Raw genomic sequence first — 24621 nt, forward strand, 5'->3', positions numbered from 1 at the left:
TTTACAAATAAGAATACTGAGAAATTAAATGAGCAGGCAATCAGTTAACTGATTGCCCAGTCTTGCCCAAGACTGGGAGAAGGTCTAACCATGTATGACATAGAAATACTTAGACCATAAGGACCCAGTGATTTCAGAAATTTCAAATTTGCATTTTCTGTAAGTAAACATAGCATGACAAGCTGCATTATGCAGTACTTTCCACTGTGAAACACAAAGTCTTAGAAAAAAAAAGTAACCTCCAATCAGATTGTTCTTGCACTAATCTAAAGACAGCTGGCAATCAGAGAGGTATTGTAGAATACAGTTTCTTTTCAACTAGTGGAAGCATCTTTTTGTGGAATTATACCAGTGTTGAAATAAAAAGCTAATGGAGGAAAAATGTTTAAAGAAAATAAACTGAATATGGTTGAAAGGCACTGAAAAATAATATATCTCTCGATTTACCTTTAATGGGAAGCCATTGTTGGAGTTTAAAGCAAAGTAATATTTTAAGCAACAGCATTTTCTCCATTTTTGTCATTTCTTTAAGAATAACAATTCCACTCACTTTATATTATTATTCTATTCATTTAAAAAACATTGGTATTAAATATAGATGGCATGTTACACTTCAAAGAAAAAATCAAAGAAATTACAGGTGTAAAAAAGGGTCCATCCAATTCATGCATTGATACTTGAAAGTTTCCACCTCCAAAACAGTAATTTAAGACTTGTTTATAATCATTTTACAACACCACATACAATGGAAAACTGTATTGTATATATATATATGAAATACTACATCTTTTTAAGGGATAAGTTGCAAAATGTTGCTTTTTGATGCTGTGAGGTTAAGCAGGTTCTTTGTATTACCAAACAATGACTCTCTTTTTTTAATGCCATGAGGCCACACATGAAGAAATCCTAGTCTTCAGTTTCCTGCTGATCTCAGTGAACATGAATTCAAGATTCTTGTGTGCTGAGTCAACAAAATTAAGTAATTGGTGTGGAAATCCTTGTTCACATAGACACACATGGAGTATTGGGAGAAAGGGGTAGGAGATTGCTATTATACCCTACTATTGCTACCCACTGCTTTTAGAAAGCAGTATTATAGCTCAAGTTTGGTAGAATTGTGAACATTCTTGAGAAGAAACAATCATTTTACTGGGGAAATCACCAGATTCTCCTATAAAGTGCAAGACAGTTTCACATTTTCTCATAGAAAAATCAAACATAAAACTGACATTTGGGGACAAAAGCACATATATCTCTGCAATGCTTCCAAAATGCATTCTTCCTGTGTTTTGGACAAGTTTTACTTTTATCAGCTTTTACAACTTGGTGTTCTAATTTGATACAGAATCAATACCAATAAGAAAGGTGGATTCCCCCCTCCTGCCTTCCAACAAACATCAAACCCAAAAAAGTTCTAGTCCCTTTGTTCTGTCAATATGGAAACAGATCATATGCTATGCAACTCAAAAAAGGTTATGTAGTCTTCTGGAATTTAAACCTGCTGTGTTTTCCCCCACCCTCCCAAAATTTTGTGACATACCAAAAATAGAATTTTCAACTGAAATTAAAACAGTTTTTTAATTGAACATACATTATTATCTTCCTTGAATTTTGTCTTAACCCAACCACTAATAAAAAGATGATCTTCACCATAATGGCAGAAAGGGAGGAGTGTTAAAAAGGAAGGAAGTTCCAATATGGAAGTTGGTACATTAGTGTAGCTCTGAAAGGAATTTACCACTGCTTTCTCCTCTCCCCCACAAATCCACTTAGAATATAGTTCACAAGGAACAAAAGAAATTTATGAATATGCAACATGTAAAAGGATCTAAAAAATCTTAATTTTACTGCTTTCTACAAACATTACTACCAACAGATGTATTGGCAATTTGGCAAAACCTGTGGAATTTAAAATTACACTACAAATATAATTAATGCAGCTGGGTATAAAGCCTGTGCCTATGTACATACTCAGCCCATTTAGTCATCAATAGAACACTCCCAGGAACCCCCCAGACAGTTTCTGCCTAGATGAGATAATTGACCAATTGATAAAGGACCCCCCTTCCCAGGCAGTCCTGGCTTCATTTGATAAGATAATCAATAGATTGACAGGAACTCCAGAGGCAATTCCTGCTTTGCACAGATAAAGTAACTGACCAATTGATAGATGCTATTTGTATGTTTAGATATGTTTATTATTGGATAGGATAATAGTTAAGATGTACATAGTTAAGATAGTTTAACTACTCAATAGAAACTGATCATGCATATGCTAGAGCAGTATTGTAGGACCAGGAGACAGCTAGATTATGAGAATTTACAGAACAACAGTTTAGGGAGTCTCATCTGATCCAGCTGAAGATTACAAGGACCCTTGCAATTGAGACACCTGTCAACATCCAGACAACAACTGGCCATCCTGTTTGAGCGATTCCCCAAATGAGTGTTACCCTATGCAGAAGACTACAATAAATCGATTTCTTTAAGTAACACTCAGTGTGTGAGTATGCAACAGCACACAGTGACTGTACAACTGAATCCTGACCACAGAATCTTCAACTCTAATACTTTTGTCTCTTCCACATTTCCACCATCTGTTCCACACTTCTGATGTATCACCTAGAAGTGACCTTCAACCCTGTCAGGCTTCCAAGACAGACAGCAAAGGCTTGCTATTGAAGAAGCTCATTACATAAGGCAAAGCTACAACATAATCCCTAACTTTCCTTGAAAGTAGATCCAACACCATAGAAAAATAAAATAGTTTAAAGTAATTGGACTATTTTTTGTCCTCCTTTTATAGTTAGAAAGAAGCTTTTCAGACCTTGGAAACACCATTAGGGAAAGTAACTGTCTTATTCTACCATAGCGTATGACTGCCAAGGCCCAGAGTGCACCAACAGACTCTGCGACCTCTTCCCCCCTCCCCACCAAGGGTTTGTCTGCCTGCACTCAAGGCCAGCTCTGACATAGCACAGTTCTGTAACCTGGGATCAGACTGCTGAGAAAGAGCTGGGAAAAGCCTCAGTGCAGGGGCTACCCCTTTCACTCAGGAGCTCCATTTAAGTTCAGGCCATTGGACCTTGGTCCTTGTCTGAGCTACACTGTAGGTATGCTATGTACACTTGTACCTGGCCATGTAACTTGTTGATCCTGTCCTTGCCTTGCTGACTTGATTTCCTGGCTTGACCTCGGACCTGCCTTATTACTATGGCCTTGCTTATCACTGGACCGTAACTGACCCTGGTCACTGTCACCAGACCTGCTTTGCTCTCCTTGCTCAGGTGCTACGAGACTGCACCCCTTGGTGTTGAGGCCACTGCCTCTGCCTTGCTGTCACCCTCAGCTCCCAGCTCGCCTGCTCTTGTGGAGCAGCCAGTCTTGCTGCTCCCTGACAATGACCACCAAATCAACTGGAAACTTTAATTTTTTTTTTTTACCAAGTTGTAACTAGCATGTTTGTCCAATATTTGAAAGATAACTAGACTCCAAATCTGAACATACTTCCAAATTATGAAAAAATGCAGAGTCATTCTGAAAAGAAACTTGGTTTTGGAATGAGCTGAAAATGCTATAAACAAACTGAGTCTTAAGTTATTCTGTAGCAGATTGATGCACGGACTCCGACAGAGAGTAAATCGAAGACCCCTTATTGAAATATTCCACAGCTTATATACTTTCTAATTGTTTACACATGTACTACTGAGAGAACTCTTATTGGTTTATATGTCTTATTCATGCGTCCCTTCAGCTATCTTCTTACCACCTTGCAGTTCCTTCCTTCACAACAAAAGTCACGCGCTCGCCTACCTCCCTCCAATCCCGTCCACCCCTGCTCCAGACGCACAGCCTCCTTCCCTCGGACATGACCCGGACCCTCCGTACTTTAATCTTGTTAACCCTTTCACTCCCGCAATGCCTAACTCCTCCTCATTATTCCACCAATTCAAAACACAAGGATTTGTGCAGTTATCAAAGCACTGACAGGCAGCTAGCATTCCAACTTCCAAGAAAGATTAATTAAATTTGACTAATACATGCCCTTTCCCAGGCTTCTCAAGGCAGCAAGAAAGCTTATTATACAGTATCAAACTTGAAAATAATGATGTAACACGTTACATATTGGACTAATGTTAATCAATTTGTGTTATTAAGGAGAGGAACTGTTAAGGAAAAAACACGAAAAAGAACAGAAACATGAAAGCAAGTCTTGACAGTAATTCAACCTGAAAACTTTTCCCTTCTGTATTCCATACATATATTACTGATATATCATATATTACTGATATATCATATAGCCCACATATACATTACTGATATATCACTGAACACAAAAATTCCAATGCATATCTCTACAGACTGAAAGCAATCCGGTGTGCGAGCATGATCTCTTGCTAAAAGATTAGGAAAAACACTTGGATGGTGCTAGATAGGATGATATTTTAAAGCTACAGTAATGAACAATAGGTTCCTGTCTGTAAAACCTGGAGTTGCCATCTCCAAATATAGAAAAGAAAAGAACACCATTGCAAAAAATCTCTCAGCATTGTTAACTAGCTCAAACCTCAGAAGACACAAGTGATAGGAGTAAGACATGTTACTGTGCCTAACATATTAACAATGACATTCCCTGCTCACTGCAGGGGGGTTGGACTAGATGACCTTTAAAGGTCCCTTCCAACCCAAACTATTCTATGATTCTATGACATTACCACTCTTTATTACCTGTGAGGGTCAGTATGGTAAACCACAAATATTTAGAATAGCAAGGGAACGCAAGCAAGAAGAAAAATATGCTACAAGACAAATCTCTTTTTAATCAACTAAAAAGATTGTCTTGAGTGAAGTAAGTACATATACTTCTTAAAAAGCCAGAGAGATTTCAAAGTGTAACACTGAAAGTTAGCTGCTGGGCCCGGAAAACAAACACTGTTACTACAGTAAAATCAATGTGATTCATAAAAAAATGCACCTTGTAAATGGAACATTTATGCAAACCTCACCTTGTCACTTTCATTGCTGCAAATGTGATCTTGATGGATTGACTGGCATTGAAACGAAGTGCCAATGCTACCTACAAGAGAAGTGAGGGAGGGGAAGGAAAAAAATTCATTAAAATGAAAACCCAGTTCCTATGAACATTAAAAATAAATATAGACAACTGTACCAGCCAGAAACTATTTTTACATGGCAGACATATTTACTTGCCAAACATCTGTATCAGACAGATCTTATATTCAAGACAATAAGCAGCAGAGAGACATTTTTCAGTGTGCCAGCAATAACTTCACCCAGATTATTTTTTTAAATGCTTAAAGATAACAAAATTAGCACTGGTTCATTAAGCCAAAACAAACATATTCAGTAAAATACATACGCACAAACTTAAGTAAGGACTAAGCTGTACTGAACCAAAATAATTAGAAGCTGGGAACAGCTTTTGGCTAACATGCAATTGAATACATGTACAGAGCCTGTACGCTGTGGAAAAAAAGTCTCCCTCTTCCCATTGAGCAAAGACACTTAAAAAAAAAAGTAGAAAAAACAATCTAATTTGTAAAGCTGCATTATTACATGGTTTCCTTGTGGAAGATGTACCTAAAGCTCTTCCCTAACAATTTCTCACTGTTTTTGAAGTTTTGAAATGTGGATACTTTTATTTTGTAATTTCACATACAGCATGTTTATACATCTTTGTGGTCCATGTTGCTTTGGACCATAAGAGGACTGATCAAAGATCTTGTAAGAATGCTTGACAAAATACAGATCAGGCACAGGTCATTGCAAGGTCTCCTTAGACACAGGTCTCCCAACACAGTTATTTGGAAAAAAAATTTGTAATGTGTCATTGCTTATAGCCGTCACTACTTTAGTTAAACAAAAATTTATCAGACATTAAAATCACTTTCAATATTTTTTTCTTGCTTTTAAAGTAGAAAGTCAAGAATCATATGTGAGCTTCAGTTAATTGGTGAGTACATTCACTTTGCTGTAAACTTATTTTGTTCAAGGACATAATCTTCAAAGTTAATTTTTTTAAAAAGTTTTAAACCCTCCATTTTCAAATGGAAAAAATGCTTAAGAGCATGTCTTTTGGTTATGCACTTCCTCCTCAAGTAATCCCATAATTGTATTTTAGGAAAGAAAAAAATAGTAAAAAAATTGGTAGAATCTCCCTGTTAGTCTGAACACCCCTCATGCATGATTTCACTACACTGAAATTGTTAAATTGTTACAGACTACTTAAGTAAGTAGTACATAAATGTAATAAATGGCCATTAAACCTAGATAGATGGCTTGAACCTAAAAAATGGATACCAGTTGTAAACTACAAAAATTGATCCACCTGCTACAGCTTATTTAAAACTGTTAGCATTTGTGCTCACAAGCAGGCTTTGAAGTGAATCTAGATTTCTGTAGTGGGTTAACATTGTCTGGCTGCCAGGTGCCCACCAAGCAGCTCTCTCACTCCCTCTCCTCAGCAAGACAGGGGAAGCTCGTGGGTCGAGATGAAAACAGAGAGATCACTCACCAATTACCATCATGGGCAAAACAGACTCAACTTGGGGAAATTAATTTAATTTATTGCCAAATAAAAATAGAGTAGGATAGTGAAAAAAAAAACCCAAAACCTAAAAGCACCTTCCCACCACCCCCCTCCTTCCCAGGCTCAATTTCACTCCTGACTCTTCTACCTCCTCCCCCCACCCTGAAGGGGGCAGGGGGACAGGGAATGGGGGTTGTGATCAGTTCATTACAATTCGTCTCTGCCACTCCTTCCTCCTCACACATTCCCTGCTCCACCTTGGGGTCCCTCCCACAGGAGACAGTTCTTCACAACCTTCTCCAATGTCGGTCCTTCCCACAGGCTGCAGTTCTTCAAGAACTGCTCCAGTGTGGGTCCCCCACGGGGTCACAGGTCCTGCCAGAAAACCTGCTCTGGCATGAGCTCTCCACGGGCTGCAGTCAGGACATACCTACCTGCTGTGGCATGGGGTCCTCCATGGGCTGCAGGGTGGATATCTGCTCCACCGTGGACCTCCATGGGCTGTAGAGGGGCAACCTGCATCACCATGATCTTCAGCACGGGCTGGAGGGGAATCTTTGCTCTGGAGCAACTCCTCCCCCTCCTTCTTCACTGACCTTGGTGTCTGCAGGGTTGTTCCTCTCACATTTTCTCACTCCTCTCTCCCAGCTGCTGCTGCACAACATTTTTTACCCTTTCTTAAATATGTTATCACAGAAGCACCACCAGCATCATTCATTGGTTCAGCTTTGGCCAGCAGCGGGTCTGTCTTGGAGCTGGCTGGAACTGGCTCTGTCCAACATGGGGGCAGCTCCAGATCTCTTCTCGCAGAAGCACCCCCTGCAGCCGCCCCGCCTTCTGCTATCAAAACCTTGCCACATAAACCCAATACAATTTCACAGGGTTTTTAATTGCTATTATTATGGTCTATGTCATAAAGATGAAATAAGAATAGTTTTATTTAGGACAACACATTTTTTCATGTAAATGTGGTTTTAAATCTTGAAAGCTTCACTGTTAATTTAAACATCAGTCGTTATTTAGCTTCATATTCTTTCTGGTGTTATTTACATGGGAACGTGTGCTCAGGGTACTAGAAAAGGCAGAAGGGTTTTTCAGTTTCGGGTACAGTAATTTCTGTCAAGACTAGGATGCAAGACACCCAAATAATTATCAGCCATGTGTGGCCAGTACAAAATGAAAGCAGTAGCCTCCATTTAACTTTTAGAGGAGATGCATACACATTGCAAAATCCACTAAAACAACCCACTGCCACCTATGGTAAGTTCTATGGAATTTAATTTATAATTGTTATATAAGGAGGAAATTAAAGTTATAATTGTGGTGTAGCTGGGTATCAAGGCTGTGCTTGTGTGTATATGCAGTGGGCCTAGTCATCAGTTCCCTGGGTAGTCCAGGAGCTCCCCAGCTAGTCTCTGCTACATGAGACAATGGACTGAATTGAGACAAGGCGATTGACAACTCCTGGCCCCTTCACAGCAAAGCATTTGACTAATTGTTACAGGACCTCTCCCAGTGGGAAGTTCAGATAGTCCAGGAGCTTCCCACAGGCAGCCCCTGTTGTGCATGGGCCAATTGATAGGCACTAATATGCTTCAATATGTTGATTAAGATCCTTGGTGGAGAATCTGGCAGTCTGAGTGACTCCCCCAGGCAGTTCCTGCTGTAGAATTGATCTAACTACATAGATAAGATACTTGTAAATAGTCAGTAGAAACTGTTCTTGCAGATGCAGAAATGGTCACATAGGACAGTCTTTTGTACATAGTTAAGAGGAGATAATCAATAGCAACGGCTCATGCATGCATTGGAGTGGTCACGTAGGATGAGCCATCTGGATTATAAGAATTCACTAAAAAATTAGTTCAGGGACTCTCAACTGATCCAACTGAAGGCATCATTACAAGGAGCCTTACAATGGAGGATCCTGTTGCCATCCAGACAGCAACCAATCAGCCTGTTTGTTAGAGAGATTTGATTCATGTGGTGGGTTAACCTTGGCCAGGAGCCAGGTGTCCACCCTCTCACTCCTCCTCCACAACAAGATAGGAGATGAAAAAACCTCATGGTGTAACCAAATAACTAAAGTGATTACTTTGTTCTTTTGTAACTAAGCAACATAGAGATAGGAGTGGGGTAGGCAATGCTTTAATATTGTGTTTGTACACCTATGGCTATGGATATGCTGCCATGCCCAAAGACAATAGGACGAGGAGTAGTACGGACATGCTGCTATGCTCCCAGTACAGCCCCATCCCATCTTGACAATGAGTCGAGGGTAGTTAGAATAATTGGTTTGTGTTAAGGGTGCCAAATCATTGTTAGGGACCATGCACCATGAAGAAGGGAAGCAAGTTACATAAGCAAGGTGATATTGCGCATGCCCATAAGAAGGGGTCAACTAGAGGACACACCTGTACGACCACCAAGGACCACCAGAGACCCCCACGGAAGCCCCTCGGAGCTCAAGGACGCATGCCTAATGACCATGCAAATATGATAATTAGTTCTGGGAAATAGAATGAATATGCATGATCATTCTGGGAAATTTGATGTATATGTATGTAATTGGACAATATAAGTTTCGGCTGATGTAACCTGCGGTATGCACGCTAGGTGGAACGATCCCCCGTGCATCCGGCGCTGTACTAAAGAATGCCTGCTTCTTAATATTACATTGGTGTTAAGGAGTTTGATTCCCAATTTTGGTGAGAATTGGACAATATAAGCGTTGGTTGATGTAACCTGCGGTATGCACGCTAGGTAGAACGATCCCCCGTACATCCAGCACCGAAATAAAGAATGCCTGCTTCTTAATGCTACATTGGTGTTAAGGAGTTTCATTCCTGATTTTGGTGACAATGGGTCGAGGTAAAGACAGGGAGATTGTTTACCAGTTACTGTCATGGGCAAAAAAGACTTGACTTGGGGAAAATTAATTTATTTTATTGCCAATTAAAAGAGATTTGGGCACTGAGAAATGAAGACAAAAATTACAATAACACCTCATCCCCCTGTCACCGAAATCGGGAATCAAACTCCTTAACACCAATGTAGTATTAAGAAACAAGCATTCTTTATTACGGCGCCAGATGCACGGGGGATTGTTCCACCTAGCGTGCATACCGCAGGTTACATCATCCGAAACTTATATTCTTCAATTACATACATATGCATCAAATTTCCCAGAATGATCACGCAGATTCATTCTATTTCCCAGAACTAATTATCATATTTGCATGGTCATTACGCATGCGTCCTTGAGCTCCGAGGGGCTTCCGTGGGGGTCTCTGGTGGTCCTGGGTGGTTGTACAGGTGTGTCCTTTAGTTGACCCCTTCTTCTGGGCATGCGCAATATCACCTTGCTTATGTAACTTGCTTCCCTTCTTCATGGTGCATGGTCCCTAACAATGATTTGGCACCCTTATTCCTATTCTAACACAAACCAATTATTCTAACTACCCCTCGACTCATTGTCAAGATGGGATGGGGCTGTACTGGGAGCATAGCAGCATGGCCGTAATACTGCTCGTCCAATTGTCTTTGGGCATAGTAGCATATCCATAGCCATAGGTGTACAAACACAACATTAAAGCATTGCCTACCCCCCTCCTATCTCTATGTTGCTTAGTTACAAAAGAACGAACTAATCTTTTTGGTTACATCTGGTTACACCCCCTCTTTTCCCAGGCTCAACTTCATTCCTTCATTCCAGGCTCTTCTACCCACCCTACCCCCGAGCAGCACTGGGAGGATGGGGGATTACAGTCAGTACATAACAGTTCCTCTCCGCTGCTCCTTCCTCCTCACACTTTTCCCCTGTTCCAGCATGGGTCCTCTCCATGGGTGTCCTGGTTTCAGCTGGGATAGAGTTAATTTTCTTCCTAGTAGCTAATACAGTGCTGTTTTGAATTTAGTATGAGAATAATGTTGAAAACACATTGATGTTTTAGCTGTTGCTAAGTAATGTTTACACTAGTCAAGGACTTTTCAGCTTCCCATGCTCTGCCAGGTGCAGAAGAAGCTGGGAGGGAGCACAGCCAGTGAGTATCTATCTGCTCCAGCATGGTCTCTTCCATGGCCTGTAGGGGAATATCTACTCTAGTGCCTGGAACACCTCCTCCCCCTTCTTCTTCTCTGACCTTGATATTCCCTCTGCTGTTTCTCACTCTTTTTTTCTCTCCTCCTCTGCCTGTCTGGTGTTTTTGCCCTTTCTTAAATATGTTTTCACAGGGGTGCCACCAACTTTGCTGATTGGCTCAGCTTTGGCCTGCGGTGGGTCTCTTGTGGAGCTGCCTGGAACTGGCTGTGTCTGGCACAGGCAGCCTTTGACGTCTTCTCACAGAGGCCACCCTTGCAGCCCCCTGCCCGCCAAAACCTTGCCACGTACACCCAATACAATTTGTCATGTAAACATTTTCCTATGCAAAATATCCCAATAAATTAGCTGGTTTTTTTAAACAAACAGTCTGTCCATGAGTGTTTGTGCAACACATCCTTATTGTCAAGAATGATTAGTGTGGATCACAGCACAAAGAGGCAGCCAACAGATGCAGCAGTTTGTGCAGCAGTTTCTGGGCTCTGCTTCTCTGAGGTCTTCTTGAGATCTCCTTGAATTTCTGGACACTTTGTCTGGGATCTGGAAACTCCTGGGAACCCTCAGAGAAACTTGAGGGTGCCTGCTGCTGTCCATTAAGGCTAAGGATAAGGTAAGGACAGCTCTAGCAGCTTCTAAAAAAGTCAGCTGTCCTCATCAAAGTGTGCCTACAGCCTTTGTTCTAGCTGACCCCTGATTAGGGAAGGCGAAGCACCCTTTTAGCTGGTGCTAGGGAGAGGCCTATATAACAGCCAAATCACAGCTCCTAGACTGTAGTGAAGACAGCAACCAAGTGTGGCAGTTTGCATAGCAGGGCACCTAAAAACACGCAACTAGCTGAGAAACAATGCAAAGCAGATATTATTAGGAGACACTGATTCTTAGAAGAGGAGAAAGCAATAACTAACTAAGAAATTGAGAAATATCAGATGTAACATAGCCTAAAACAGTAGTTATTCTCATCCCAGTGAGAATATAATATTGCCATCTAAACACAAAGTTATGAATAGTAGAAAAAACACTCTTCAGGTTGCTTTTTATTATTTATTTGAAAATCATAACTATTTATTCATTTTACCATGTGTGCTGGTTTTGGCTGGGATAGAGTTAATTTTCTTCATAGAAGCTAGTATGAGGCTATGTTTCGGATTTGTGCTGAAAACAGTGTTGATAATACAGGGATGTTTTAGCTATTGCTGAGCAGCGCTTACACAGAGTCAAGGCCTTTTCTGCTTCTCACACCACCCTGCCTACGAGTAGGCTGGGGGTGTACAAGAAGTTGGGAGGGGACACAGCTGGGACAGCTGACCCCAACTGACCAAAAGGATATTCCAGACCATATGACATCATGCTCAGCATATAAAGCTGGGGGAAGAAGAAAGAAGGGGGGACATTTGGAGTGATGGTGTTTGTCTTCCCAAGTAACCATTACGGGTGATGGAGCCCTGTTTTCCTGGAGAGGGCTGAACACCTGCCTGCCGATGGGAAGTAGTGAATGAATTCCTTGTTTTGCTTTGCTCGCATGCGCAAGTTTTGCTTTCCCTATTAAACTGTCTTTATCTCAACCTATGAGTTTTCTCACTTTTACTCTTCCGATTCTCTCCCCCATCCCACTGGGTGGGGGGAGTGAGCGAGCGGCTGTGTGGTGCTTAGTTGCCAGCTGGGGTTAAACCACGACAGGGTCCCATCCACTAGTCCTTTAAACAACTGAAAGTTCGCTTTCCTAAGGTTTAGGGTCTTGACTATACTTTTCGCCTGGCCTATATCCCTTTTGATCATGAATTACACCAGGGCATGATCACTGCAGCCCAGGCTACCACCAGTCGTCACCTCTCTAAGGTCAAAATATCTTCTTTATCATCATCATTATCCTTTTCCCTGACCTGGCCGGGTGCAGAGCCTCCCTCTTTGGTAACCTCTTTGAGGTTTACCAAAGCCAGTTCTTCAAGGAGAGTGCTGTACAAGGAATTTTCTGCTGGTGGGGCTGATGGTGTGAGGTCTTCCTCAACCTTCTGTGGCTTAGATGTCTGTCAGGGAGTAGCAAGGGCCAGCTTCTCTGTAAGGGATGGGGAGCTGGGAGCCAAGCGTGATAACACAGCTGGCAGGGCAAGGGCCTTGCCAGCCAGGGTTCTGTCCCACAGCCCCCAAGCAAGGGGCCAGGCCTGGGGATGGCAGCAATGGTCAGCCATGAGTCCAGATCCTCAGGCAAGTCCATGGTGATGAGGCAGTTCTGAGGTCAAGCTTGGAAGTCAAGTCAGGATCAGGTCCACTGAGGGTAACCAGGGTGGGACACACTCCAGGGATCACCAGGCAGGTTCACAGTGACGAGGCACATCGAAAATCAAGCTGGGAAGAAAGTCCATGGGTCAGGGTCTGGATCACTGAGGTACATCGCCAGGCACAGGCATTGCTGTGATGGAGCTGCAGACAAACACACCTACAACATAGCTGAGATAGGGACTGAAGGCCCAGGCCTGAGCTGTGTTGGGGAATTTTTATTGTACTCCTTGAGGCAAATTAAAACACACGTTTGTGCTTAAATATAAAGAGATTGCATTGGATAGAGTCCTACCATAGGGTCCCTCCCAAGGGATACATTCCTTCACGAACTGCTCCAACGTGGGTCCTTCCCATGGGTGCAGTTGTTCAAGAACTCCTCCAGCATAGGTCCTCTCCACAGAGTACAGTCCTTCAGGGACAGACTGCTCCAGTATGGGCTCCTCTCCATGGGCTGCAGCTTCCTTCAGGGCATATCTACCTGCTGCGGCGTGGGGTCCTCCATGGGCTGCAGGGGGAAAACCTGGGTCTTCACCATGGTCTTCACCACGGGCTGCAGGGGAATGTCTGCTCCTGTGCCTGGAGGACTTCCTCCCTCTCCTTCTTCACTGACCTTGGTGACTGCAAGATTGTTTCTCTCACTTTTCTCACTTCTCCCTCTCACAGCTGCTGTGCAGCATTTTTTACCCTTTCTTAAATATGTTATCACAGAGACGCCAGCAGCTTCACTGACTGGCTCAGCTTTGGCCAGCAGTGAGTCCATTATGGAGCCAGCTGGAACCAGCTCTGTCCGGCATGGGGGCAACCCCTGATCTCTTCTCACAGAGGCCACCCCTGCAGCCCCCACCCACTACCAATACCTTGCCATATAAACCCAATACATGTATACAGCAGTAAGGTCTCCCCTTAGCCTTCTCTTCTCCAAGTTGAACAGGCCTCGTTCTCTCAGTCTCACCTTGGAAGTCAAGTTCTCCAGCTGCCTGACCAGTTGGTGGCCCTCTGCTGGACTCTCTCTAGTAGGTCAGTGTCTTTCTTGTAATGGGGATCCCAAAAGTGGACACAGTATTCCAGATGCAGTCTCACAAGTGCTGAAAAGAGAGGAAGGACCACTTCCCTGGACCTTCTGGCTACACTATTTCTAATACAGCCCAGGATGCGGTGGGCTGCCTTTGCTGCAAGGGCACACTACTGACTCATGTTGGATGGTTGAGTTTAAAATCTTTGGTGATATGAGAAAAAACTGTCAGCAGAACTACTACCCTGGATTTTGGGAGAGCAGACTTTAGGCTGTTCAAGGAGCTAGTTAGTAAGGTCCCCTGGGAATCTGCTTTTGAGGGTACTGGAGTCCATAAATGCTGGTCACTTTTTAAGACCCATCTTTTAAGAGAGGCAGGCAATTCCAGTGTGTCGGAAGTCAAGCAAGCAGGGCAGAAGGCCAACTTGGCTGAACAGGGATCTTCTTCTGGAACTTAGGTGGAAAAAGAAAGTGTATGGAATACACTTTGGAAGCAAGGTCAGGCTACACAGGAGGACTACAAAGATGCTGTTCGCCACTGTCGGGAGAAAATTCACACAACCAAAGTTCAATTGGAGTTGAAGCTGGCCAGTACTGTGGTGGATAACAAAAAAGGCTTTTTAAAGTATGTTAACAGCAAAAGAAGGACTAAAGAAAACATTGGTCCGTTACTTGATGAGGTTGGTCACCTCACCAATAGGGATGAAGATAAAGCAGAGATATTTAATGCCTTCTTCGCCCCTGTCTTTAACACTGTTGTCCCAAAAATCGGGGTTTGTTTACCCGGTGTGCAAAATGCCAATATACACACAGAGCAGAGGTATTTTATTGCATGTTTGCGCAGATGTGGGTGTCTGTCTCAAGACAGCACACCAAGCTTTCAAATTAACAGCTATTTATACACAAAGCATGAACATATTCAACCTCCTAATACATATGCAATATTCTTCTATTAAATGATTGGTTAAAATCTCTTCGCCCAGCATGTAAATTAGTACGCATGCTTAGTTGTTCTTCTTCAACTTCATCATTTTGAGTCGGTGGTATAATTGGGGTAGGTGGTCTGTGAGTCGGTGGTCGTGATCTCCCCCTGCCGGAATTACCTTTCCCCTGGTTTCCTACCTTTTTGGCAGATCTAAGCGGTTCTTCATGGTTTACTAACTAGGCTAGTAATGCATCAGTTAAACTTCTGCTTTCGACAGCCACATCCTGCTTATTAGACAAAGGCACATTGTCTAAGTTCCTATGGAGATAGGGTAGGGCTCTACAATGGATTTCTATAGCAGCATCAACATTATGTGAATTGTATACTTACATTTGATTATTACAACACCACCAATGATGGGCCCTGCGACTCCAGGAGCCCTGGGTTGGAGGGTTGCGACTGGGGGAGTGATAAGCTCCCAGCTGACTTTGAACTCGTATGGGATTTGCTGCTGCAACTGAATGCACATAAGTCTATGGGGCCCGATGGGATTCATCCCAGGGTACTGAAAGAGTTGGCTGATGTTATTGCGAGACCTCTCTCAGTTATTTATCAACGGCCTTGGGAATCTGGAGAGGTCCCAGTCGACTGGAAGCTAGCAAATGTTATTCCCATTTTCAAGAAGGGCCAGAGAGATTACCCTGGTAATTATAGGGCCTGTCAGTCTCACTTTGGTGCCTGGTAAAATTATGGAGAAGGTTATTCTGGGAGTTATTGAAAAACACTTGAAATACATAATGGTAAGCTCAATATGAGTCTACAATGTGCCCTGGCGGCCAAAAGGGCCAACCGCATCCTGGGGTGCATTAAGCACAGTATAGCTAACCAGTCGAAAGAAGTGCTTGTCCCGCTATACTCAGCATTGGTGCGGCCTCACCTCGAGTACTGTGTGCAGTTTTGGGCTCCACAATATAAGAAGGATATAAAAATATTAGAATGTGTCCAAAGGAGGGCAACAAAGATGGTGAACGGACTAGAGGGCCTGACTTATGAGGAGCAGCTGAGGATAGTAGGCTTGTTCAGCTTAGAGAAGAAGAGACTGAGGGGTGACCTCATTGCTGTCTGCAACTTCCTCATGAGGGGGAGCAGAGAGGGAGGTGCTGATCTCTTCTCTCTGGTGTCCGGTGATACGACGTGAGGGAATGGCTTAAAGCCGTGTCAGGGGAAGTTCAGATTGGATATTAGGAAAAAGTTCTTCACTGAGAGGGTGGTCAAGCACTGGAACAAGCTCCCCAGGGAAGTGGTCATGGCCCCAAGCCTGTCGGTGTTCAAGAAGCATTTGGACAACGCTCTCAGATATATGGTTTAACTTTTTGGTTGCCCTGTGTGGAGTCAGGAGTTGGACTCAATGATCCTCGTGGGTCCCTTCCAACTCAGGATATTCTATGATTCCATGTTCAACTTAGGTGGGGAGCCCGAATAATACCTTGCCCCTGGCTAGTCCCAGGCCCATCACAGGAGAGCTATCAGCCCATCAAAGGCCCATCTCCACAAGCCCAGAGGAGCACAGAGGCACAAGGGCAGGTGGGGAACCCAAATTACAGAATCAGAGGAAGTGACACCTTGTCTGGGTTCCTCCCAGGTCTGTCCCAGGAGAGCGATCTGCCCCATTGTTCAGGCGTGAAACCCATCAAGATGTGTCAACACTGGAGCACCTTTTGGACTGAGAGGGACCGCTGCCTAGGGGTATGGGACACGTTATGGGATGCAGGGGAAGAGCATTTGGGGATTGCATGGGATTTATTATGGGATGTTTTGGGGAGAAACCAAAGGTGGGGAAAGGGAGGGATCCAAGTGGTTTGGAGAGGAACAAGTGTGGGAAAACAGAGGGAACAAAGGGATTAAAAAGGCCAGTCACACAAAAAGAGTTGCTGGTCAGTATACTTGTCTGGCCATGCCCTGTGCCTCATCAGCAGAGTCTGTCCAATCTTCTTATTTAATTCCATTTCTATCTATTTTCCTAGGTAAGGGGACTCTATTCTGTGGCATATGTGTGTATGGGGGTCTAAGTGTGAGCAACTGGAGTTAGACCATGGGTCACAGGGCCTCTATATCTGATGCCATCAACTGGAGAGACTGGAGTGAATGGACTTAAGCGCCAGCAACTGGAGTGGGACCTCTGGTCACAGGGGCCCCTGTGTCCATGGTGCCAGCAACTGGAGTGAGTGAGGGTCTGAGTATCAGCAACTGGACTGGGACCGTGGGTCGGCGAGCCCACGTGTCCATGGTGGCATCAACTGTAGCAAATGAGGATGTGCGAGAGAGTGTGTGATCACTAGCGAATATCAAGCCAGACTAGCTAGCAAGTAGGTGAAGTGGCCTGGGAGCCAGGTATGTGTGTGCTTCTCTAAGGGTGAGACCACAGGAGGAGCTGGCTACTGGAGGGACCGGAGGGGGGGCCCAGCCAGTGTTATCCCACAAGCGTGAGGTCATTTACCCGCTGTGCGAGGCGCCAATATACACACAGGGCAGAGGTATTTTATTTCATGTCTGCACAGAGATGGGTGCTAGGTGGTAGCTCCACAAAGCTAGCACAAAGTTCGATCATACAGGTACAGTATTTATACAGTCTAGTTATGCATATGCATAAGTAATTACACAAAGCAGTTTTCTATTGGTCTACATTTCTCTTGTTTCAACTTAAAGCTACAGTGCTACTTTAATATTCTGCGCACGCTCAAAGGTGAGGGGTCTCTGCTTGGGCCGGGGTCTCCAGCTCGAGGGGTGTGACTTTTAGTATTATAATGAGGAGAGTTCGCGTGAGGGTGCTTCTTATCACACTTCTACTAGTTGTTTCAGGTGGTTCCCAAAACATCTTAATTAGCTTACATATTTCTCCAGGATGTGCTTTACTCCCAAGGACAGTAATTCTTGTTTAGACGTTCCGCGTTCCCGTCTGAATCCCCCTTATCAACTTTACGTAAGCCCTGGCCTTCCACCAGCTTCTGTTAGACTACACTGTTAGACTACACCAGCTGCCAGAGGGACTATAGGGTCTGGGGGTCTCTGAGGGTGAGATCCGCTTGTGTCTGTGTCGTGGTTTAGCTTCAGGCGGCAACTAAGCACCACACAGCCACTCGCTCACCCTCCCTCCGGTGCGGTGGGGAGAGAATCGGAAGAGCAAAAGTAAGAAAACTCGTGGGTTGAGATAAGAACACTTTAATAATTGGAATATAATAATAATAATAATAATAATAATAATAATAATAATAATAATGAAAAGGAAAACAACAAGAGAGAGAGAGAGAGGAACAAAACCCAGGGGGAAAAAAACGAGTGATGCAACCGCTCACCAGCCACCGACTGACACCCAGCCAGTCCCCGAGCGGCGACCACTACCCCCGGCCAACTCCCCCCAGTTTATATACTGAGCATGACGTCATATGGTATGGAATAGCCCTTTGGCCAGTTTGGATCAACTATCCTGGCTGTGCCCCCTCCCAGCTTCTTGTGCACCTGTCAGAGCACGGGAAGCTGAAAAGCCCTTGACTAGTGTAAACACCACTTAGCAACAACTAAAACATCAGTGTGTTATCAACATTATTCTCATCCTAAATCCAAAACACAGCACTATACCAGCTACTAGGAAGAAAATTAACTCTATCCCAGCCGAAACCAGGACAGTCTGTGTGCCTCTAAGGGCAAGACTACAAGGTTTGGCTACCAGAGGGACATGGGGAATCCCAGCCATCTCTGCATGTGTGCATGTGTTGGAAAATAAGTGAGGAACATGTAAAGAATAAAGTTCAAAGGGTCAACCAAGAAGGAACAAAAGAAAACCCAAGAATATCCTGGTGAAACTGGATCTTCTAGCATGTGATATTTAACAATGGAGAAAATTAAGCCTTAAAAGGAAGAATGACCCTGAATTCATGACCTGAAAAGCATGGTTTGGGGGTCTACGACCACCAGCGACCACCAGAGGACCCCCACGTGAAAAACTGAGCATGCGTTATGCTGAATCATCATTATGTAAGCTACTAATTAACATGGTCCCGCCTAGTAGTGTGAAAACCTATGCATATGGAAAGATATACTGTATAAATGAACCTGGATCTGTGTAAACTGGTATGCACGTGAGGCGGAAGGATCCCCGGTGCATCCAGCGCTGCAATAAAGAGAATGCCTGCTTCTTAATGCTACATTGGTGTTAAGAGGTTTATTCCCAATTTCGGTGACAGTTATTTCAGTATTGTGGGTGCACTATTCCTAAGTTATCTCCTATGACCCCATAGGGATAAGCTCTTTCCTTATCCCTAAATCTAGCTGGTTTTCTCCAGTAACGTCTTATCTTTGCTGAGCTGCAACGAGACAGCTTTAATTAATAACCTTCTAACAGAAGAGGAAAAAAAAGCTCCCAACACTGGGGCATGACAAGAGAAACAGACAGCCTTGCCAAAGCCTGACGGGGAGATAGAAAGCCTCATGGGAGACACTATTCAAGCCTCCTTACAGAACAAAGGAAACAAGAATGGGTCTCTCCTTTTTGACCAGTAGCTACCGTAGCATCTGTTGGGGAATTTTTATTGTACCCCTCGAGGCGAATTAAACACGTTTGTGCTTAAATATAAAGAGATTTAATGGACAATGCATTGGACAGAGTCCTACCGCCATAAGCGGTTCTACAAGGAGTCTGCAAAGATGCAGCACAAGCCAATTCCTTATACTGCACTTATATGCACTTGCACCAGCACCAATCATAGGAGCGTCGGCATCGGGAGCCTTAACCCGGCGTTTGGTTCATCCCCCAGCGCCAGTTCTGCTGACCAAAAGTGTCCCCCTGAGCACTCGCTTTCCATGATCCTTACAAGACAGCATTTCTTATCTTATCAGCAAGGGAATCTATGCTCCCTTGCAAGGAGTCGTTCTGTCTCTGGCATTCCTGCTTCTAGGCAGTTTAACCAGTTCTGCAGTTAGGCCTTCTTGCCCTCCACACCAGATCATTCCTCTGTCACAAATTACCATTGCTGAGCAGTTACAATTTGAATTTCCCCTTCAGCTGAAATGGATCCCCTGGGCCCATGGGCAGAGGGTGTGGGTGGAGGCCCCAGGTGAGGCTGGTCAGGGCCAGTAAGGCCTATTAGTGCACTCAGGGGCCTGACAAAGGCAGAAATGTCCTTCTTGTTCCTTGAGTTCATGTACCCAGGTGGCTAACTCCTTGGTGATTGCACTATCCATGGCTCTGTTATTGGACAGAGACCCCAGCCACCATGCCTCCCAGTCATCTAGCTCTAAGCTGCTGGTGCCCACACACCCCAGCACCGTAATAGGCTAGTAGGTTTTCCTCTACTCGTTTAAAATCAGTCTTTAGGTCCCTATTTAAGGGTTGTGTGGTTTCAGTTTCTTACATCATCAGTGTTTTGTGTGACTGTTCTCAGCCCCTCTTCCAGCCTGGCAGAAACCATTGCAAGAAACAACCTCTTCACATGGATGCCAGGAGAGGAAGTGTTAAGATACGCTGCTCGGAGCACAGCTACACAACCTTGACTCCTGTTTCCTCCCACTGCTCTTCAAGGAGTACACAGTGTCTCGGCCCCTCCCCCTTCCAAGAAGTACAGTTTCATACCAAGGATGTTTCGGACAGCACAGAAAGGATTTGCTGGACTATATACTGGGAGTTGCTGAGTGATTACAGAAGACATACCAGGAAGGGAAAGAGCTACATTACATTTGTTACTGTTTTATGCTTGAACATGTTTCAAAATGTTAGTGCTATCTATCTTATATACGCTATTAACATGCTATATAGAGTAGGAGGTAGTGGTATCTTATATACAGTATTGGCACATTATATCAAGTAGAAGTTAGTGTTATCTTACATATAAGTTAGTGTTATCCTATATGCACCATTAAAACACTACCTCGAGAAGGAGTACTAAGTGTGCTTCCCGCCAGACTCCTACCCCGAGCGCCCACTCTCAGGTCCTGCAAAATTACACCTGGGCAATCTAATTCGGCAGCTGTAGGTAGTCTCAGCCTTGCGGACATTCGTTGGACGGTACTACAGCTGTACAATCCTCTTTTCACACTCCAAAACCTCCTTCGGATCCCACTTATGACACCATTTTTATCAATGTCGTGGTTTAGGTCAGCACAGACTAAATGTACATATTAATTGCTATGCAATAATTGGATCTGTGTGACGGAGTTTAGATATTGCCTCTGTGAAAGAGTGATTAATAATGCAAAGAACACGACAAAGTTACAGAAAACTGGTTATCTCTACTTCCCCGTTCCTTGCTGACAGGAATGGCGGTTGTCAGTAGTCAGGGTGCTGAGCATGATGGTTCCGGCCACGCAAGCTTGGTCTCAGGCATCCCTGGAGGCTCTCCAGGGTCGGGCATCCCTAAAGGTAGAGTTGTGCCACTCCCCTTTGGGCTGAGGTGGATGACTTTTATGAGGCGGAGAGACTCTTCCAGGTTGTTTTAGCTTTACTGGTTAGAGGACCACTCTGAGCTGTTGCTTGTTGAGTGATGTAGTGAGTCGCCAGGCGAACATTCTTGTATAAGTTTAGTTCTGCTATTTCTGCCCATTACTTTTTTTTTTGCATAACGTCTGTCTAATTGTGCTTTATCTAACAAAAGTTACATCCCTAACAACTACATAGCAACATACTGAAGGTCAAACTGTGGGCCTCTGACATCACCCTAATTACTCGAGTGATGTCAGCTCTGTAGGCCAGGACACTTGCCCTTGCCTCACTGTGGAGCTAAGCCATTTTGCAAGCTTCACAAGCCCCTCTGGACCACAAGTCTCACCTCCTGTTTGACTTTCAGATACCTCAGTAATAGACCCTTAGACTGGCTTTTGTCTAACAGCTATTTCAGAGAAAGTAATCTGATCTGACGTGGAAGACATAAAAAAATCCCACCATATCCTTTGAAAGCTTGTTCCAAAAGTGAACATGCTCTGTCTGTTAAAAATGTGGTGCCTCACTCTTGTTTGTGTCATTTGGTTTTGACATTTTCTGGGTCTTTTTCAGCTTTTTTCTACCAAAGTAAAGAGCTCCCTAGCACCCAGTATTTTCTCCAGTGCAGTGAAAGTCTTTGTACATTTATGAAGTCACTTCTCAACCTTCTTTTTCTAACGCCGAACAGATCAAGCTCTTGAAGTCTCTCATTGGGAAGAAATTTTCCTCAGATGTTTAGGCAGGAACAGAACTGAGGTGTGATCAGAGGCAAAATGAATTCCTTGATAAATTCCATTGGCTCACTGGGGTCACACAGGAGAGGAGTGTGACCTAATTACTCGAGTGATGTCAGCTCTGTAGGCCAGGACAGGCATACTCAAGTCCATGGGACCAGATGGGATGCATCTAAGGGTGCTGAGGTAGCTGGCTGCTGTCATTGCAAGGCTGGTCTCTATCATCTTCAAAAACACATGGCAATCAGGGAAAGTTCCTGATGACAGGAAAGGAAAGGAAAGGAAAGGAAAGGAAAGGAAAGAAAAGGAAAGGAAAGGAAAGGAAAGGAAAGGAAAGGAAAGGAAAGGAAAGGAAAGGAAAGGAAAGGAAAGGAAAGGAAAGGAAAGGAAAGGAAAGGAAAGGAAAGGAAAGGAAAGGAAAGGAAAGGAAAGGAAAGGAAAGGAAAGGAAAGGAAAGGAAAGGAAAGGAAAGGAAAGGAAAGGAAAGAAAAGAAAAGAAAAGAAAAGAAAAGGAAAGGAAAGGAAAGGAAAGGAAAGAAAAATTTCATTTGGAAGGGACCTAGTCCAACTGCCTGTCCGCTTCAGGGTTGACCAAAAGTTAAAGCATGTTATTAAGGGCATTGTCCAAATGCCTTTTAAACACTGACAGGCATGGGGCATTGATCACCTCTCGAGGAAGCCTGTTCCAGTGTTTGACCACCCTCTTGGTAAAGAAATGCTTCCTAAAGTCAAGTCTAAACCTTCCCTGATGCAGCTTTGAACCGTTCCCACGTATCCTGTCACTGGATGCCAGGGCGAAGAGATCAGCACCTCCCTCTCTACTTCCCCTCCTCAGGAAGCTGTAGAGAGCAATGAGGTCACCCCTCAGTCTCCCTTTCTCCAAACTAGACAAACCCAGTGTCCTCAGCTGCTCCTCATAGGACATGCCTTCCAGCCCCTTCACCAGCTTTGTTGCCCTCCTCTGGATGCATTCAAGTACCTTAACATCCTTCTTAAATTGTGGGGCCCAGAACTTCACACAGTACTCAAGGTGAGGCCGCACCAACACTAAATACAGAGGGATAATAACTTCTTTTGACCGGCTGGTTATGCTGTGTTTGATGCACCCCAGGATGTGGTTTGCCCTCTTGGCTGCCAGGGCACACTGCTGACTCCTATTGATCCTGCTGTCAACCAGCACCCCCAGATCCCTTTCTGCAGGGCTGCTCTCCAGCCACTCCTCTCCCAATTTATACTTGCATCCGGTGTTACTCCATCCCAGGTGCAGAATCTGGCATTTGTTCTTGTTAAATTTCATGCCAATCTATCTAGATCCTTCTGCAAGGCCTCTTGTCCCTCAAGAGAGTCAACAGCACCTCCCAGTTTAGTATCGTCAGCAAACTTGCTAAGGGTGCATTCAACTCCTGCATCCAGATCATTGATAAAAATATTGAACAGAACTGGCCTTCAACCCTGAGGAACACCACTGGTGACCGGTCACCAGCCAGATGTAGCCCCATTCACTACAACCCTTTGAGTTCTGCCACTCAGCCAGTTCTTCACCCAGCGCACTGTGTACCTGCTCATCCCACAGTTGGACAGCTTGTCCAGAAGGATGCTGCGAGGGACAGTATCAAAAGCCTTCCTAAAATCCAGAAAAACTACATCCACCGCTTTCCCTTCATCCACTAGGCGGGTGACCTTATCATAGAAGGATATCAAATTGGTTAAACAGGACTTTCCCTTTGTGAACTCATGTTGGCCATGACTGCATTGTTCTTTAAATGCCTTTCAACAGCACCCAGTATGATCTTCTCCATAATTTTTCCAGGTACTGAGGTTAGACTAACAGGTCTGTAGTTTCCTGGGTCTTCCCTCACGCCCTTCTTGTAAATTGGAATAACATTGGCTAGCTTCCAGTCAGCAGGGACCTCCCCAGACTCCCAAGACCTTTGGTAGATGATCGAGAGGGGTCCTGCCGTAACATCCGCTAGCTCCTTCAGTACTCTGGGGTGAATCCCTTCAGGCCCCATGGACTTGTGAACATTCAGCTGATACAGCTGGTCCCTTACAATTTCAGTGTCCACAAATGGAAAGTCACTGTTCCTGCACTCGTTGTCCTCTGGCTCAGGGGACTGGGCAGCCCAAGGTCTGTCAGTATTATTAAAGACTGAGGAAAATAAAGCATTGAATGCCTCCGCTTTTTCTTCATCCCTATTAGTCAGGTGACCATCTTCAACAAGTATCGGTCCAATGTTTTCTTTAGACCTCCTCTTGCTATTAATGTACTTAAAAAAGCCTTTCTTGTTGTCTGATGCAACACTGGCCAGTTTAAACTCTAGTTGAGCTTTGCCCTTTCATGTCTTCTCCTTGCATATGCAAACCACAGCTCTGTAATCTTCCTGCAAAGCCTGACCTTGCTTCCAGAGATCATACAATTTCTTTTTCCTCTTGAGCTACACGAGGAGTTCCCTGTTCAGCCAAGCTGGTCTTCTGCCCTGCTTGCTTGACTTTTGACACACTGGAATTGCCTGCTCCTGTGCTTCTAAAAAGTGGTTCTTGAAAACTGACCAGCA

The 24621-nt window shown here is 44.1% G+C and overlaps 1 protein-coding gene across 1 annotated transcript in view; it reads right to left on the reverse strand.

Moving 5' to 3' along the window:
* The window catches only part of LOC140651107 (E3 ubiquitin-protein ligase RNF38-like), a 193854-nt gene that overhangs the window by 146962 nt on the left and 22271 nt on the right, over positions 1-24621 (reverse strand). Inside the window, 1 exon segment of the mRNA XM_072860208.1 lies at positions 5007-5077. Within this exon segment, the coding sequence (XP_072716309.1) occupies positions 5007-5077 (71 nt within the window).

This window comes from Ciconia boyciana, chromosome 4, assembly GCF_034638445.1.
Source record: "Ciconia boyciana chromosome 4, ASM3463844v1, whole genome shotgun sequence".
Taxonomy (NCBI): Eukaryota; Metazoa; Chordata; class Aves; order Ciconiiformes; family Ciconiidae; genus Ciconia; species Ciconia boyciana.